Source organism: Cyanistes caeruleus, chromosome 5, assembly GCF_971803275.1.
Source record: "Cyanistes caeruleus chromosome 5, bCyaCae1.hap1.1, whole genome shotgun sequence".
In the NCBI taxonomy this organism is placed as follows: domain Eukaryota; kingdom Metazoa; phylum Chordata; class Aves; order Passeriformes; family Paridae; genus Cyanistes; species Cyanistes caeruleus.
The window spans coordinates 14,651,561-14,669,981 of NC_141705.1; the positions used below are offsets into that span (position 1 = coordinate 14,651,561).

The following is an 18,421-nucleotide window of genomic DNA, read 5'->3' on the forward strand; positions in this document are numbered from 1 at the left end:
TTGGCTTAATAATTTTGTGAAAAAGGTGATGCAAATCAGTCCTCTGTGGGAGCAGTTACTGGAAAATTTGGTTTGTTTTGGATCACTCAATGGTCTTCAGGCTTCTGAATAGTTGTGCTTTATTTATTTAATTTAAATTTAATTTAATTTAATTTAATTTATTATTATACTAATTTTTGGACCTTTAGGGAAATGATGTTAGACTTCTAAAATAAGATGGGAAGCCTAAAGCCTCATATAAAGCCATTACATTCAAACCTGGGATAAGTAACCAGGATGTGTAAGCCAGAGCTCTTCCCAGACAGCTGATTGTTTTGAGGCCACATGAGGAAATCACAGGTAAATGTTAATTTTGCAAGCAGCTCTAGCAGCTGAAGATGGCCCCATCCTAGTGGGCTGCAATTGCTGCACTGCTCTCGTCCACACGGGTTTGCCAGCTGAAGGGATTTGTTAACCACATCTCATGTGGCAAAGTCAGCCAGCAACTTTGACCTGCCAGCACCGGTGAGGGAGGTGGCTTCACCTGTGGGAGGGTGTGAAACATCTGCAGTGTCCCCAGAGCTGTGGGGCAGTGCCTCCTGACAGGGGGTGCAGGGGCAGTACCACTCCCAGTCAGCAGAGCTAGACCTGGGAACCGATCATCTTCCTCTGGCCTTGGAAAAACATTTGAATGTTTTCATTTCAGACAAAGGGTGGCTCGCTGTGTGCCCCACAGAAAAGAACTGCAGAAAATGACTTGTATGAACATTCACAACCTATGCTTCCTTTCCTAGAAAGGCTATGAATTCAAAGCAAACATGCCTCTGGAACTACATTAGATACCCAAGTATTGCAAAGCCCCTGCTCAGTTGCCTCTACACAGCGTCACGTGTTTTTCCACATCACCATGACAAGGACTTGTCTTCCAAAGAGTTTTAAGGACTGAGTTCTGTTGATTTTAGCAGCACAACTGGCTGATAGTACAGTTTATAAAACTAAGACAGGACATGCCTAGACTTGCTCAAACACATTTCAGCAAACCTGGATCTATGCTCTTGTAGCAGATATCTTTTTTTGTCATGTTATTTAGTAAAACTTTTGTGGTAGGCTCAAAGACTTTTGCTGCTTACCTTTCACTGACATAGTGTTTCTTTATTCCAACAGTCTGGTTCAAAGATACTGTACAATGTAGTCAGAAAGAATAAATTTATCTTAACATAGTTTTATTTTCAATATTAAAAAAGAAACAAAAGTAAAAATTTTACATCTTATACCGAGTTAGAAAACTTTCTCTAGGTTTCAGATTTTAAAAGAGAAGACAGAACAAAACAAAAGTGATTCCAATCAGTCCAATATGTGTTTAAAGACTTTTCTGATGTTCCAAAAGTGCATTTATTTTTATATTTAGTTAAGATAGATCTTAGAGCATTTATACAAAACTTTCCTAGACTTTAGGTGTGAAAAGAGCTTAGATAATATTCTATCCCAAATATATCCCAAATAAAATCACAAACAACTCAGCTTTTATCTACAGAACCTCATCTAGCATTCTAATAAATGAATTTTAAATCAGCCCAATGTATTTAGCAGTAATTCAGCATTTGTGTCTCTTGTAATATTTATTCACACTTCCCAATACTTCCTGGACACAGAACTGCAGTTTCTTGACATTCCTAGAGTCTGACAGCTCTGTCTCTCCTGGTCTGCAAAGGCACATTGTTTTTTTTTTCTTTTGTGTGGATCATCCTGCCTCACATTCATCTGATATTTACAAAGCACAGGGGTAGGAATTTTGGCTTTTATGCATTCAGCTGAAGCTGTTCTTGTAGATTGTTTTGTTTCAGCATCCTGGAGGTGACAGTGTCTGTGCCTCTGGTATTTTCCTCTACAGGAGAGATGCCCTAATTACCCTGGCAGGTGGCTTGGTCCCAGCTAGGCTGAGTGTCCACTGTTCTCTATGCTCTCTTGCAGTCTGGTCAAAAACCCTCTAAGAAGGACAGAAAAAAATAAATGGTCCTGATAAATCCTGATATATGCCACAAAAGAGGTTTTATTTTTAAAAAGCCTTTTTTGTTGTTTTTTTGTTTATTTTTTTTTTTGTAGATTAATTTGGCTCTTTTATTTGGCTGCTTGCCTGGCATTGTGATCAAAGTAAGACACTGAGAGCTTTCTCCTAAGATACCAAGAGCTTTTTGTGGGTTGGTCACTACTTAAATCGCCAGGAGTCAAATGGCATGGGTACTTCAGGGCCTTGATACAGAGATGTTAAAGAGGCATATTCTCATCTCTCAGCCAAGCTGTGTTTTCAGGGACTCAGAAGCCTCCAACAAAGAAGTTCTTGCTTTTGATATTCCATTGTTGTTTTTTTCAAAGCCTCAACTCTTAGCTGGCCTGAAGGGAATAGCTCAGTTCTTAAGCCCTAAATGTCTCAGTTCTGCCACAGAAAAGCTATCTAGCTGGCTCATTGGTATCATCTTCAGAAGCTTCTGGAGAGAACTCAAGATTGACAGGTTCACTTGCTGATCAGGGTTGTGATCTCCACCTTGTTTCTAAGGATTTTTAAAAGCAAAATACCCACTGTGCTTAGCTTTTCTTTTTCCCCCTGGCCTGGCTATATACTTTCTGATCTAAGGATATGATACTCACACACAAATGACTAAGTCCCTTCTGAATTTCATCACTTTCACAAGCAGCATCCATCAAAGTCATCTACAATTAATCTCATTTCACACACTGAATGCAAACAATTGCCTTCCATAAAAAGCTACCAAAAAATGAAAAAAACCCCAAACATTCAAAAATGGCTCCTAAAGCCAAAATTACTGGTGTTTGAAATGCCTGATACCACATTTGCAGGCAGAAAGAATGCCAGGTTGATATTTTCTAACTTTATTTTCTCTGCAGAAAAAAGTTTCACATAGTTACTTAACATTCAGAAATGCCTGTGAAAATAATACATTTTGGAGAAGTTTTTTAACTTCTATTAGCAATCTTCTGTTCCTGATGTGGGCTGGCTGTTGGGTGATTTTGTCTCCACACTGATCCTGTGGAGGGTCTAAGTAACAGACTGGAGCTTTCACATTTTCAAAGGTAACAATTTCACTAGATCCTTTAGACAAAGGAGTGGGTTCAGTTTTCATGCAGGCCATTCAGCTTTCCTCCTTTTGCTCACCCTGGTGACATGGTGGTTCTGTTTGGACAGAATATAGCTACTCAAGCCCATTCCAAAAGGAGAGGCTCACAGACATCATGACTGCCATGTAAGGGTTCAGACTCTACTCCTGTAACAGCTGTAACAGATTACACGTCTGGACACATATGGATAATAAAAAAGCAGTTCTGAGAAAAATCCTTTCAAGAACTTTTTGCATTTACTTCCCAAATATCTTAAACCATTTTCAAGTAGTCTTGGAATGCAGCTAAAAAAAAAATAAATCCATATTTAAAAAAGTCATAGAAATAATGTTTAATGGCAGTATCAAGTATTTTTGCTCCTTATGTAAATTTTACCACTGAGGAATTCAGAAACAATTTGTCAGGAATTTTTTAAGACAATGCCATGATAACCTAATATGTTATATCTTACAGAAATAAATTATGCATCATGCTTGTTCACTAAACAAGAAGCCTTGACCTTTCCTGCTTTCATTGAGGATATACATTGATGCTCTTGCCCAGCAGCTGACTGGCTATATGAACAAAACTTCAGTCCTTGCAGACTGTTTCTCAGTTTTATAATCACATTTGGTTCCAAAGGTTATAATCACATTTGGTTTTCCAGAAGTTTGCACTAAACTTCTCCCAGCAGGTATATAACTTATGTTTGTGAGATGGAAGGCACAGTAAAAAGCTGCCCTCATGGCATCTAATAACTCTAGAAGTTGCACAGAGGGTCAGGAGAAAGTCAGGGGTCTCACAGCAGATTACAAGATGCCCACGATAGCTTAGTTTTATCTCCCGACATATTCAGACATGTAAAATCACAGCTAATTTTTTTTGCTGGCCTTGAGTTTGCTACACAGAGGTATCTTTCTCCCAACAGATCTTCATGATAACTGCCAGGTCAGGTCATACTCCAGCCTCCCAGTCATGCTCACAGAGATTTAATATTTTTAGTAAGGTTTCTCTTTCTTAGGTATCTCTTAAAAGTAATAAAACTAATAGCAGGAACTCTAACTGCTCTTTGATACAACTGATAATGCATCCAGGCTAGAATAAAACTGGTGATTAAATTCTACGAGTCTGACTACTGATGATGACCATTTGAAAGTAGGGGACCCTCTGATATTGCAGCAGCAAACACTAGCAAATGTACAGAAACTGTTTACAGCGTGTAAATAGCTGCCTCCAAATAGCCTGGGTAGAATCTCACTTTTACTGCTTGAGGTCATTATCTGGTAAGAGAAGTTTCCTGAGGCCAGCATGGAAAGCTTCTATGTCCAAAGAAAACCTTCAGCTTGTTTTCTAACTCCCACTGTCACAGCCACTTCTTTCACTGTTTTTTGTAGAGGATGTAGGCTTCTTTCAACAATTTTGCATCCTGTTGGTTGTGATGAGCCAGCTCCTTTTGGAGGTCAAATATGCTATTTTGAATAACTTAGCACCTCCCTAGAAAACCTGTCTTCTCTCCTTACATCACAGAATTAATAGCAGGCATGCTATTATATATATAAATATATATATAAATAATAGTCTATTTCAGGCATGCTCCCAATATACTTTTGGCTTTTCAAAGTGTTAAAAATGTGGAAAGTAGCTTTTGGGCCTCTCAAAATGCAAAATTCATATTTTTTAATATGTTCCTGAAATTAATGGGATTTAATTGACCCCCCCCCCCCCCCCCCAAAAAAAAAAAAAATCTCAATTTTATTATTTTACCTTTGGAAGCTCTGAAGTTTTGCATCCATGCCTTCATGATAAATTACCCACCATAGCCATTGGCATGGTGAAGCCTCAAACCCAAGCAAGGTTTGTTTCTAACATCTTCACAAACTTTGAAACACATTCTTCACTCCTAATTTTTCATGAAGTCTTACCTGCACCTACATGCTGGATCTGTGAGAGTTCATTCTAGCTTCCTACTTATGCTTGATTTCTGGGTAAAGAATATAAGTTTTAGTGATTTTTGGATGCCTTCTGCTTCTGTACTTTGTCTTTCTGCAGTGGCATATAAATGAGTAAAGATTCACATTCTTCCTCTACTCTTATTTTATGCTGATTTGGTTTTATTAACCTAAGAACATTGCAAGCAATGATCAAATGGTTATGTCTCAGAATATTATATTTTCCTGTGGTTTTTTACAGAGTTTGTCTGCCCTGCTTGAAACTTCAGGTTCTTTCATAATGATCCTATTTATCATTTTTACCAATTTATATCTGGTTTTGCTTCAAAATGGGCAAGCATCATATTTATTTCTATGATTTACAATAATATTTATCGATTTTAATAATTATCATTTGTGTGTCTTACAATTTTTTTAGTCACAGCTGAGCACTATAGGGTGATCACAAATGTAATAGTACAATAATTTTGCAATGGAAAAAAGTGAGGCATAAAGTAGTATCAGTGTACTATATTTTGAAATTATAATGTCATCTTAGGTGAAATTACAACTTCTTTATTCTGTGGAATGCATTTCCAGTTCACCTCAGAGAAGGAAAAGTTATATTATATGGATTTGCATGCTGAAAAATTAAAGACTATCCATTAAGATTAACTTCAAAACTTCAAAACAACATATGTTATAAAAAAATATGGAGAAATTTCCTTTTCTCTCTAAGATAAAAGTTGTACACAATATTCTGTGTTTCAGAAAATATTCATTACGTCCACAGTTAGATTTTTAACTTGCTGTATTAAATTTCTTCTTAAGGTTGTTTGTTTGTTGATAAAGTGAGCACAATGCTCACTTACAATAAAATATGCTCACTTACAAATACAATAGACATGTTGCACCACCAGAGATGAAGACTGCTCAACAGGAAAAAAAAAAAGGTGTATATTCATACTGGGAGTGGAAAATCAAAGCTGGAAGTTTCATATTCCCATAGCAGCAGCCACTCTTTCAGAAGCATTTTTGATGTAAAAGTCTCAAGAAATAACTAAGAAAACCTGTAAGCAAAAGAATAAAAAAACAGACAAAGGTCCTATCTGTTTGCCTTTTATTCCCCATAATCCAGCCATTGTCTGCAGCTTTCTTCCAAATACCTGTACTCTTAATGAGTTCCTGCACAAATTCCACCTTCACTCCAATTTAGGAACCAATGCAAGCAATGTGAACTTTGTCCAGAATCTTGACAGGAGGTCAGATCTCTGTTAATATTACATCCTACTTCAAAGATGAGAAGATATTTTATTATGATAAAATTGTGATAACTGAATCCCAGCCCTTCTGTTTACATGTATGTATGCACGTACGTAATCAACCACGTTTTCATAATAATTTTTATTCTATACTTCTGCACTACATGCATTTTTGCTTAAATCTTTCATCCTTGTTAGAATAGGCTTTTAAATAAGTTACATCCTGCAGACTGGGAAGTACCACTACTCCCTTGGTTTCTACTTGTTATACTTTTACCTGGACATTTAACACTGGCTATGCTCAATGACCTCTGTTCTGATCTGGAATATCTCTTGTGCTTTTGTGTTCACTGCCTCCTTTTCTGACTTCAAAAGACAGGTACTACATTTGCTCTTTTGCTGTCTGCAGGTGCCTCACCCATTTTATGAAGTCTCAGAAACAGCCAGTACAGGCTTTAAGATTTCTTTAGTCACTCTCACATAACATTTATCAAATCTAGCCAATGTGAGAGCATCCTTTTTAGCTATGCAGTATGCATTTCCCTTTATATATTCCAGCCTGAGATAGAATCCTTTTAGCTACCAGTATTAATTGTGCTAGTCCTGTACTTGCAGTTGACCTTTTTAGTGAGAACTGAGTAATAGAGCCACTAAACACTTCAGGCTTCTCCGTGTCCTTCAGTGTACCTCCCTGCTGAGCAATAGAGAATGTACCTTCCTGGTCTTACCTATTCACTACTGATAGGATGTTCTCCTGTGATTTCTGTGTTTCTTTCTCTTCACATCTCCCTTTGTGCCATGGGCACTGCCACTTGTTCTCATGGGCTAATAACTATCACATCTCTGAGCTTCTTGAAGTCAGTCTTCCTCAATTGCCAAATGATTTTGTTTGCTGCTCTCTTCCCTATGAATCACAGGCTCTTCAATTTTATGGTTGCCTCTCTCTAAGTTACTTCTCTGTCATTCTCTTAATCAATTCTGCCTTATTACTAGAAAAGGCTGCTCTCCTGGTCTTTAATACATAAAAAAAAATAAATGTTCACAATGCACTCAAAGCACCTGCTGGTCACTTCTTGTCCTCCTTTCTCATTAAATGACAGGGTAATTGAGTTGCCCTTGTATCAGTACATGTCTCTGGTGCTTTAGTTTGTTGTTTACAGAAAGCCTGGGATGGCTGGTTTTTCTGGCTAGGATGTTTACTTCCACTATTAATTCACTTCTGAATTATTTTATCTTCTAAAATATTTCCTGAATGGCAAACTTCTGAGATGTCATTAACATCATTGTGTCACAGCTGAATGTTAACCACCCTTTTTGCACACCTAAGTGGGCCTTCATTCTACCATGCTGAGTGAGATTTTTTATTTAGAAGAGCTAAACTGGAGTTTGACTCCAGATACCTCAGGTCATTGTGTCTGATGCCCATGGCTGTATCTTTTCACAGTACAAAAACTGTTGGTAACATCCAGAGCACAGGGTGATTGAGCAGCTGTTTTTCTCACAGAAACCATCTCTTCTTTGGGTAGTTCATTGCAGTCTCATTTATTTCAGCTGGGAAGGTTTTCTTTAAGAGCTCTGGTGGTGTTAACTATGTTGGTTTGCCCAGAATAACATTTCAGGATGAATCACAATGAAGGTTGCCAAATGTTTGCTTAAAACCTATGAAGTTTCTGCGTGTTTTTTTGACAGCTAGAGGCTATCTTTGAGCATTATTCCCAAGATGGAAACCTGGTCAGCATTTCACAGCTTGAAATACAGACCCCTCTGCACCAGGGTTCAGCTTAACTGCTTTCCTGCTTTCTTTGTTCTAGTTATAATTGTTCTGTGGAAGACTTTGTTGCTGAAAGCAATTTCACAATGTACAGTGTAAACTGAAAAATTGTTCTTGCTTAATGAAGTTTTTGCTTCAGTTGCTATGGTTCCGATCACCGTTAATTCATTTCCAGAGAACAGAAAAACAGATAAATTAGAATATTGTTGTCCTGGCAAAGGTAACAAGAATCTAATGAGAATATGAGACTGACAGAGAAGAAGAATAAATAAAGAGCTATCATTCTTGGTCTCAGGTTACTTGAATATTTAAGAATAACAAGGTATCAAAATTCTTATAAAAGAATTATAAAGGAATAGTCTAAGTAATGGCTCAGGTGAACTGTAGGAAAATTATCTGTATTAATTTATTGATTAATATGCTTAATTTTACTGAATAAATAATTGTCTGAGAAAAACAATCCTTTCTTTTTCCTCCAGAATGACTTTCAGACTTTTCTGTGTTTCTCTAGGGCCCCACACCATGTATTAATAACAAACAGAAGAGAAAAAAGTATATTGTGTTTTCCTACAAAGCTTTGTATATACAAGACTGACTTTAAGGCATGAATATGATAAAAGATTATAAATCAAAATAGCAAGGAGTCTTGTTGGTGGAATATTAATTAATCATGAAGGTGATACTGCCTCTGTGCTTTCAATCTACTTATTCTCTGCAGAACCTAGAAGCTGTAACTGAGCCTGGTCAAGAGTGTATGATGTATTCACACAGCATAAACCATATGATCATTTCCCTATGAGATTTTATTTACAGTTTAAAAGCAAAACAGGAAAAAGTTAAAAAAAAAAAAAAAAGCAAAAAAAAAAAAAGCTGAGCAATGAGATTGACTCAATATAATGTGGCTGCTGAGTGGTGGCAGATCGTAAAGCATTCTCCTGTGTCTGTGCAGTGGAAAACATCTGAAATGTGAAAGTTGAAATGAAGCTCCTCTTAAAACTTCATCTTTGATGGGATCCTCATTCTCATTGGCTTTTGTTTTAGTGAAAATTTTCTATTAAAAGTGTTTTTTCTTCCTTCCCCTTGATTATTTTCAATAAGTCAGAAGTACAAATTAATAGCCCTTAGATGAGCAACTGGTCTTTGTTTTTGTTTTTGTCCCCAACAAATGAACTCATATTTGATTCTTCCTATAAGCCTTCCATCAGTTTTTATGAAAATACCATTTAAAACCTCTGTCCATAGATGTTTTTTCTCCTCAGTTGATCCTGAGATACAGACAGACTTCATTCCCCTGTAACCTCTACAGCTTTTCTTTGGCTGGTGAGATATGCATTTACTCTGAGATAGTCACTTCTGATTCAAACCAGGCACTGCCTGTAGCCTGCTCATACCTGCTACTTGTTAGTCTTCATCTGGGCTGTGTGGCTCTCATGGAACCCAAGCAAATCTCTTCAGTCAGAGATGGTACAGATCAGAAGACAGTTCTTTAGTGCCTGGTAAACATCATTGGCTCAGAAACTGTAATACTTTTGTATTAAAATAAGCAACAGTCTTGCTTAAGGAGTATATTTAATGTATTGGGATGAAGTGAAGCAATCTGAAGCATTTCATTAATCCTTTGTGATATATGAAATTGTATTTATCACCAATCTATAAAGAAAATTATTATCACAATGATGGTCCTGTGCAAGAAGGAGATGAGAAATAATAATCCCTGACATGGAGACATAAGAACCCAGCTGGGAGAGCTGTGGAAGCCAGCTGTGGCCTCAAAACCTCATCAGAAGACATCAGATTTGCCTTATCAGAGACAGTGAATGATCATTTAGTTCATATTTTCTTCCCAACTTCCAGGATTTTATAGACTATCTATTTTTTTCCAGGATGAAGAATCCATGTGTATTTGAATTTTGCAAGAAGAAACTGGTTGAGGAATAAAGAAGAAATCATAGAAGCCGTATATATTACAATGTCTTTTGATACAAATTCACATAAAATTTTCATAAGCAAGTCAAGAAAACTAAGTGAAACTGCTACAGGGTGGATAGAAAGCTGTTTTTAATTTAATGTCAGAATAGAAGGATGTCTAAGTAGATTTCAGCCAGTTTGTCCTGAGCCTAGCCAATATTTTCACTTATGTCTTGGATGAAGGAATAGAATAAGAGTTTATTAAATCTGCAGGTGATCCAGAATCATCCAGGCTGTAAAGAGATTGAAGAACAGGATTAAAGTGTAAAATGATCTTGATAAATTGAAGAAATGTTCTGAAAAAATGGGACTCAATTCAATAAGGACAAGTACAAAGTTATATATTTTATCAAAGATTATGAACTGCACAAATACATAATGAGGAACAACTCTCCAGGAAGTAGTTTGGGAGAGGAGGACTTGGCAAGAACAGTGAGTCACAAACCCAAACCACCACATTACTGTTGAAAAGCAGTTTCATTGGGGTGTATAAGGTACTCAGGGAAACATCATATAGAAATGAATCTTCCTGTGCTAGTCAGATGAAACTGTCTTTCTTACGGTCCAAGAAAGACAGAGAAAGAGAAAAGCAGTGAGTTGGAACTGAGGTACGACCAATGAGGGAGGATTTTAAGAAAAAGAATTTTTAAATCTTGAGGAAAGTAGAGAGAAGTGCAGTAGTGTTTAAATATGTAAAATAACTGCAGGGAGACAATAATCCTTTCCTTATGTTACTTGTGAATGGGCTACCACTTTTCAGAGAGAAATGAAATCTCGGATGGAATCTCTGAAGCAAAAGAGTTCAGGTTAAACGTTCACAGATTATTCTGAGTTGGAAGGGACTCACAAGGATCATTGAGCCCAGCTGTTAAGTGTTAAGTGTCCCACAGAGGGAGTGAGCCCACAACCTCGGTGTTAGCACCATGCTCTGACCAACTGACTCTCAGTCAACGCCAGGGAAGATTTTATGACATAGAGGGTAGGTAACAACTGCAGCAACTTGAGAAACTGAAATCAATATCACTTGAGCTTTTTTTACAAAGAAGTTTAACAAATATATTTGTTAGACAGAGGTCTATCAGGGTACTTTAGATATTCTAGATCTTTTTTTAGATGGATGGATTCTGATGGCTACCCGATATATTTCTCATCCCTGTTTCCTTGCTTATCTATATACATAGGTAAAAACCTGCAAGGTAATAAGAAATGCAGAGCAGTGAAACAAGCTGGGAAGATGTTGACTGCATTTTTCTGCCTAGATACGATATGATAGGATATGATAATTTGCAGCTCTGAAGACTCAGCTCAAACAATATTTATTCCATCTTGAGCTGAAAATGATACAAAAGATGTCAGTCTACCCAGTAAACAAACAGGCACATTTGTCAGTACTATCTTCAATATCTTACACATTAAATGGATTTGATTAATAACAAATACTACAATTTATGTCATCAATGAGCTACAGGTAACAATGCCTCTTGCTGAACATCTACTTAGTACCATAGAGAAGTCATCTAGTTCCAAGAAGAAAGACTTCTGGATCTCCAACTGAATTTGGATAAGAACCTGAATTGATGTCACCAAAATAACCACTTCAATTTGATCACCCCTAAACTAAGCAGGTCTCAGAATCACAATTACATTTCATACATTCAATGGAAGAATGTTAGGCACAAGATTACAAGGGTTTTGAGGAGTATGCATGCACACAGCTAAGAAACCATCAGCAGTCCTCTTTGCTTTCTCCAAGATACATGCTTGCTCTGACAGTGCACCCCTCAGTTAGGTCTGGGGGATACTGCAGTGTGAGACTCTTTATTTTCTTTGAGTCAAATCACCATCACATGACCTCAAAACTTGCACACTTTCTTTGTTCTGAATTTCCTTGGGGCAGTTGCTTGTGCTGACAGAACTGCTGCCTCCTAAGCAGATGAGATGGACCAGTGGGATCAGTAGCACTGGGAGCCTTCAGTGTGTGCCACGATACAGTCACAAAGCGGGGTCCTGCTGATCCCAAAACAGCAGCTTTCTCAGTTAAGCTGAAAGAAAAGTATACATATAACTTTATTAGAACATTTAAAGGCTCTGAGAAAGAATTTCAATCACAAGTACACTTTGTACAAAAGCTACAGTTATCTTCATCAATCAAATCAACATACATAGTATACAGTCAATACTCGTACAAGGTACTACCTGCCTACAAACAAACAAATCATGCCTCTACCCTGCCACACAAGAATGCACTTAAAATTAATGAGTGAAGAAACCAAGGAAAAGACAAGAATTAATAGCAGGAGTTCTGTAAAAGAGAAGTGAAAATTGTGTTAGCCAAGAATTCTGTCACATCAATACAAAACCATACATTTGAAAGGATTTGTACATTAGTTGTACAAAATTGGAGAAAAAACCATTAGAATTAAACCAAAACTTTGAGACTTTGGACAGTAGTTTCCTAAAGCATGCAAGAAGTCTAGTGCTCCAGAGACACTGATATAATGAGGACTGAGTTGTAGTGACCCTGTTGGGTCTGATGATTTGCTTCCTAAATTTTAGAAAAATATTAGGATTTCAATATTGTAAACATTTACCCCAGCTCCCTGCCCAATGTAGTCCATAGGATTTGCCTGAATTAACTTCTCTTTCAGACCCACTAGCTACAGATAAAGTGAGGGATGTCTCTTGGAAAAAATCATCCAGTTACTCTGACACCACCGCACCACACGCTCCCACTGAGCTACCAAATATTGTATCTGGTAAATTGTTCCAATCATCTGTTTGTGCTTATACTTTGAAACTTTATTCTAGTCTGAATATGTCTATCTGACAGCTAGGAAGATTTTTGATATTTTTTCTGATACATTGATTTGCATTCTATTTTCAGAGTTTTCTTCCTTTCAGAGGTTCTTGCACGCTACGATGAAATCAAGCTGAGCCAGCTCATATTTCCCATATAGCAAATTGGTCCATTAAGATAGCAAATACACAGGGTTTGTTCTGTTTACACAGGACAAAGGCAACAAAGTCAGTCACTTGGCACTCAGTATGGCTCAGCTTTCAAATTTATAATTATTGCATTTTTATCTTGCTTTTTGTATTACAGAATGTTCATCTTTAAAATTAAAAATTTCCAAGGACACACCAGCAATGTCAAAGTTGACAATTTATCACACCTAAGTGAAATTGACCCTCCCAACATAGTGTGCATTTTGTAATTTTTTCTTATATTTTTTGTGCATATTTTATAATTTCTTTCTTATAGAAAGAATCTTAAAGATCCTCCTGTGTAGTACCATAGTGTGATCTAGTGATCTGTGTCAGACACTAGTACTCCACTTAATGATTTTTGAAGTTTATTCTACAGGTATTCATGATCATTACTGTATCAGGAAGTTATGGAGAGGTTATGATAAATTTCCTTCCCCTTTTTCCACAACACCCTTCCCACATAAAACAGAAGATAAACCAGAACTTCCAAAGTTTTAAAATTCCAGTCAAATCGTGCTGTTTTAGTATCAGTGATTAAATCAGGTATATGGTTCTAAACAAGCAATTCAAATTCTTCCTGATTATTACACAGAATCTTGATATTGATGTAGAGATATATTGATGTATAAAGGATGTCTTTTGTTCTGTCCCTTGAGAGTTTGCTTAATTTTGGTGCCTTTGTCTTGATTTGGCATGAAATGAATACTATTTGTCTTCTTCTTGTCTTCTCTGAACTTTCAGACTTTTGGAAGTTTTCCATTTTCAAAATCCAGCCTCTTCCTCTGCAAAAAGCTTCTTCCATAATGCAGTGGACACTGAACATTTTTCATGCTTCTTCCCCTATGGGCATCATTTCTTTATATCAAACATCATCATGCAGCTATTTGACTTGGGAGTCTCCAGGGACAGAGGATCACAGTGAATTGCCTCACTACCAGGCCCCTTCAGCCTCTTCACATTATCACATACACAAATGTCATTTGTTTGCTAATGTGCAATTTCACCAATGAAATTTTTCCTGCCAACCTCAAAATGCCTTCCCAGAATGATGTCATGAGATTTGGCTCCAAGAAGACAGCACAGTTTGTTATTGTCTAGTCTCCTTTACAGGCTGTTCCTTCCATTCCTTTTAGCATAGTAATCTTGGACTGAAGGGTCCTTCTTGGACCCAGCTTTAGCATCTTGCCAGTGGCCCTGAAAGACAAGCTCGTGTTTCTGTTGTGCAGTTCCCAGCTTCATTTGACCAGCTGAATTTGCAAAGAAATCCTGTGCAGTTTCTACTTGAAACTTGTTGTACTTGGATATTTCTAAATGTATATAATTCTTGGCTATCTCCTTCTTAGAGTCTGCAAGTATTCTACTTCCCTGGGTTTCCACCATATTCAGTGTCACCCATTTTACCTCCAATACTTATGAAATCCTCCTTTTCTGTTTTGGCATCCTCTCTTCAAATTTTTTGTTCACCTTGATTCCGTCTGACCACATACAATCTGACCTCTTTTGGAGTTCCTGATGCTGTCTGGTATGTCTGAGGTTTCATGGCCAAGTCAGCAACTTCTATTGCATATAGGAGGAGCAGCTTCTAGTCATAGCAAGCAAAGAAACCACAGCACCAAGTCCACCTCTTTTCACCATGGTAATAAATATTAACTGTGTACAGGGCAAAAACTGCTCTTAATACTCGTGTCTGCTGCCCTTGTCCATCCAATCACAAAGCCAATCAAAGCAGTTCACAAAGGAGTTGTGAACTTCACAAAGCAGTTGAGAAATACACCAAAGTTCACAACTTAGCTCAACCTGCTATTTGCTTCCAGTGATTAAGAATTTAAAAGTTTAAACCCTAGGATTGATGTTAAGCCTGTAGGATGCAGCAACATAATCCTTAGAGAGAAACCCACACAAACGGGTACGCTTTTTTTTCCATCCTGTTCAGGATCTATGTAACCTTCAAAGATGCCAAATAACTCTTGTCATTTCACTTGAGGGCTGAGAGTATTTCACTAGTGTGTAGATTAATTATTACCTATAAAAAGAACACTTTAACCCACTATTTTTCCCCCAAGGTGTGTGTTCATATTCTCACATACATCATTATATGCCATAAACACTGTGCATATATACATAGGCATAGCTATGGGAACCATGAATATATAAAAGAAATGCACATAACTGCAGTAGGTACAAATACTTGGCTGCTTTTTGAAGGTCTGTCTCATAAGTCATAGTGTTTAACGGAGTTTCTTTCCCCCCAGGTTGAAAAATAGGTATAATTATCATAAAAGGCACCACTATTTCCAATGCACCTCTGTGAATAAATATCAATTAATTCATGCATCACAGAATGATAATGAAATATTATAACTTCATCTGTGATAACAGTGTAACTTTTCATGCCCATTCACTTGCAATCATCTTCTCTAGATTGCTAATTATATGCCTGAAGCTGTATTTAGCGGAAAAGATTGAACCATTTGTTCTTTTGTATATTTTGTCAGAATCAGAATAAGTCTGTGTGAAATATCTTTGGACTTTTTCACCCAGAAAAAACCCCAGCACTCAAATCTACTGCATTGTTTACTTGGTATAAGAGTAAAATACCTCAATTCTGTGTGTAAAAGCACTCCTTGGAGAACATGGGTCCTCTAACCATACACCACACTCTTCTTGTATCTCCTTGGGCTATTATGTTGTTATTATGCCATGGCACGTGTGCCAACACACTATGGCAACACTACTAAAGGTACAGCAGCATGCCCAGATCTTACAATTGTGTCCACACAATTTTTCCTGGATCAGCATCATTGGCTCTGTGGTGTCCTACGCTTCACAGCACAGATTTATAAGAATATTTTTTCCTTAAAAAAAAAAAAAAAATTACAGAATCGAAATCCTTCCACCCCTTTACTTGTGCACAGGATAGAGCTTACTTGTGCTATCTCTTTAACATTGAGTAAAACCTTGTACCTCAGTAATCTTATTTCTGCTTAGCTCCAGGCTACTTTTGTCAATCCCCTCATTGTAGAAGTTAAAGCTTCCAGATTCGGTGTTCAGGTTTGATGTATCAAGGTTTGACTGCAGGGATGAGACTCTGGATTTAGTGGTGGATCTGTCTCTATGGTGACTCTCATAGAAATTGTGTTATTTGTGTTACCTGCAGTGATGGAAGAAAATCGAGGCCAGACATCGAAGGTCAATCTGTCAGGGGAAATGGAAGGAGCACTGACAAAATGCTGGGGCCTGGTTACACAAAGGGCAGAAGAGACCAGATGACTATAATTCTCCCCACTGACTTTAAATGCTGAGAAATTATACCATCATTAGTGATGTATTTAGCTGAGACCAGTTCCAGAGATATGCACGTTATTCAATTTTGTATTCTGAGGGATGGGCTTAATTGTAGAGGGAAGCATTTAAAGAATACTTTATGAGGTGTCTACATTTATGAGATATAAACAAAAATGTGAAATCGTGAACAGAACAGATATCTTTCAGATATTTTCTTTTGATAAATTGATCTTGTGCACTTAGCTGCTCCTGAAATCTCCAAAAATATCTGCTATTTTAATCTCAGTGGATATGTGTAAGGACAGCAAGTTTGCTGCACAGGAAACAATATTTAAAGGACGTTGAGTTTTCAAATCAGTCTTCTTACATTGGAAATTCATACTTTTATGTCTCATAACATAATTTTCTCTACACCTGAGGTGCTCTCAGCATGTATAAATGCATATTCAATATCTCCTGTTGATCGATATAAAACGACTTTGCAATATGACAATGGTGCATGTATAATTCCATAACAAAGGGCAGGGGGCTGGATGACTTATGTGCACAGTTTACAGGATTTGGTCCTCACTTCTCAGAAATGCATTTTAAAGCCAATCATGTCAGGAACATCTGAAAAGAGTTGTCATCTGTCATGAATCTGGAAGCCTGTAGGGAAGAAATCTGTGATCTTTGCCCAGTTTCTAATGATTTCACATCACAGCTGGCACTAAACAGAGCATCTGGTGATGTTGCTGCCCCTCGCCCTATGAATGGTGAAGCTCAGTAGGGATCCACACTGTATGTTCCTGCCCCTTTCTGCTGGGCTCACAGCATCAGGGTGAGAGGGTGTAAGTCTCCTTTTCCTCCTGATGTCTTAGCATTGCAAACAGACAATATCACCCTCCAGACTACTCTTCTGTGTGAGCCCTACTGGCTTTGCAGAGAGGGGCAAGAATATTAAACATAATCACCAAGATATGTGCAAAGGGAAAATGTGCAACCATGTAGTTTGCAGTTCTAAAGGAAAAGGAAAGAAAACCCAATTTTTTCACAAGAGTAGACCTTTTTGTAAGACTTTTTTTACTTTTACCTGCTGATTTTTAGAAAATAATTTTATTCCAGGCAGCCAGTTCCTGGAAATGGCCCTCATAATTGCTAACTTTATCTTCTGTTGCCAGTGTCTATTTAATCACCTCCTTGTTGCATTCACAGCCCACACACTGACGCAAAATCTCCTCCTGTTCTGATTCTTCACCTATTAGAGCCTTGGCCCAAATACCTCTCTAATGCTGAATGAGCAAACACCAAGTCAATGTGAAAGTCAACCAGGCATAACTCGCTGCAGAGAGTTTTTCTATGCACATTTCCCTTTGCATTTCAAATATAATAAAGCCTAACAATATGGCCTGAAAGATGCTGGAATTCAATAGCTACATTTAAGTACCTTTTAAAAGTAAATACTTTCCCTGTATATTAAAGTACCCTTGTTTAACTTCCTGCACTGATTAATTGGCAATGTAAATGAGAATATAAATTTAGTTACTTAGAAAAAGGAATCAGACCACAGTGTCAGAGTTCATGTCCTTCTCCCTCTGGGTGCTGGCCATCAGCAGATTTGGTCCTGCAAGCCACCAGCACCATTGATAATGGAACTGTTTTATTCAAATGTAAAATTGCAAAGTTAGGGTTTCTAAAACTTGAGTTAGGTACCATCATATCCACTTATGCCAGCTGTGGAACAACTACATTGGCACTGGAAACCCAGCTTTAGATGCTTTAGACTTTGAGAAAGTAAAGCATCTCGGGGCCTTGAGCTCCTATAAGTTTGGAAAATAGATGAAGAGCAGTGCTCCACAACTCTGTGACAATTTTGTATTCAGGTGCCTGAATTCCTTCTAAGGTCCACTCTGTGTACCCAAATCCTTGTTTATATATGGCCTTGAGGCTTAATTTTAGGTATCCAGGAATTTGGCATAATGCCAGTATTTTGAAGCAGAGGAGGAATTTCTGTCCCTAATCCAGGAGATAAGGTGTGATATATGTCCCTGGAATTTACAGAGCCATGCCCAGAGCCAGTGCTGGGCAGCCAGGCAGCTCCCAGCGAGGACACAGATCTTCCATGCACTGCAGCTGTGAGCACGGGG

The 18,421-nt window shown here is 37.6% G+C and overlaps 1 protein-coding gene across 1 annotated transcript in view; it reads right to left on the reverse strand.

Moving 5' to 3' along the window:
• Positions 1-11,760: 11,760 nt before the first annotated feature.
• LOC147652938 (uncharacterized) overlaps positions 11,761-18,421 on the reverse strand; it is a 49,768-nt gene continuing 43,107 nt past the window's right edge. The window contains exon 3 of the mRNA XM_086887847.1: positions 11,761-12,064. Within this exon, the coding sequence (XP_086743973.1) occupies positions 11,866-12,064 (199 nt within the window). The 3' untranslated portion in view covers positions 11,761-11,865. The remainder of the gene's footprint in view (positions 12,065-18,421) is intronic.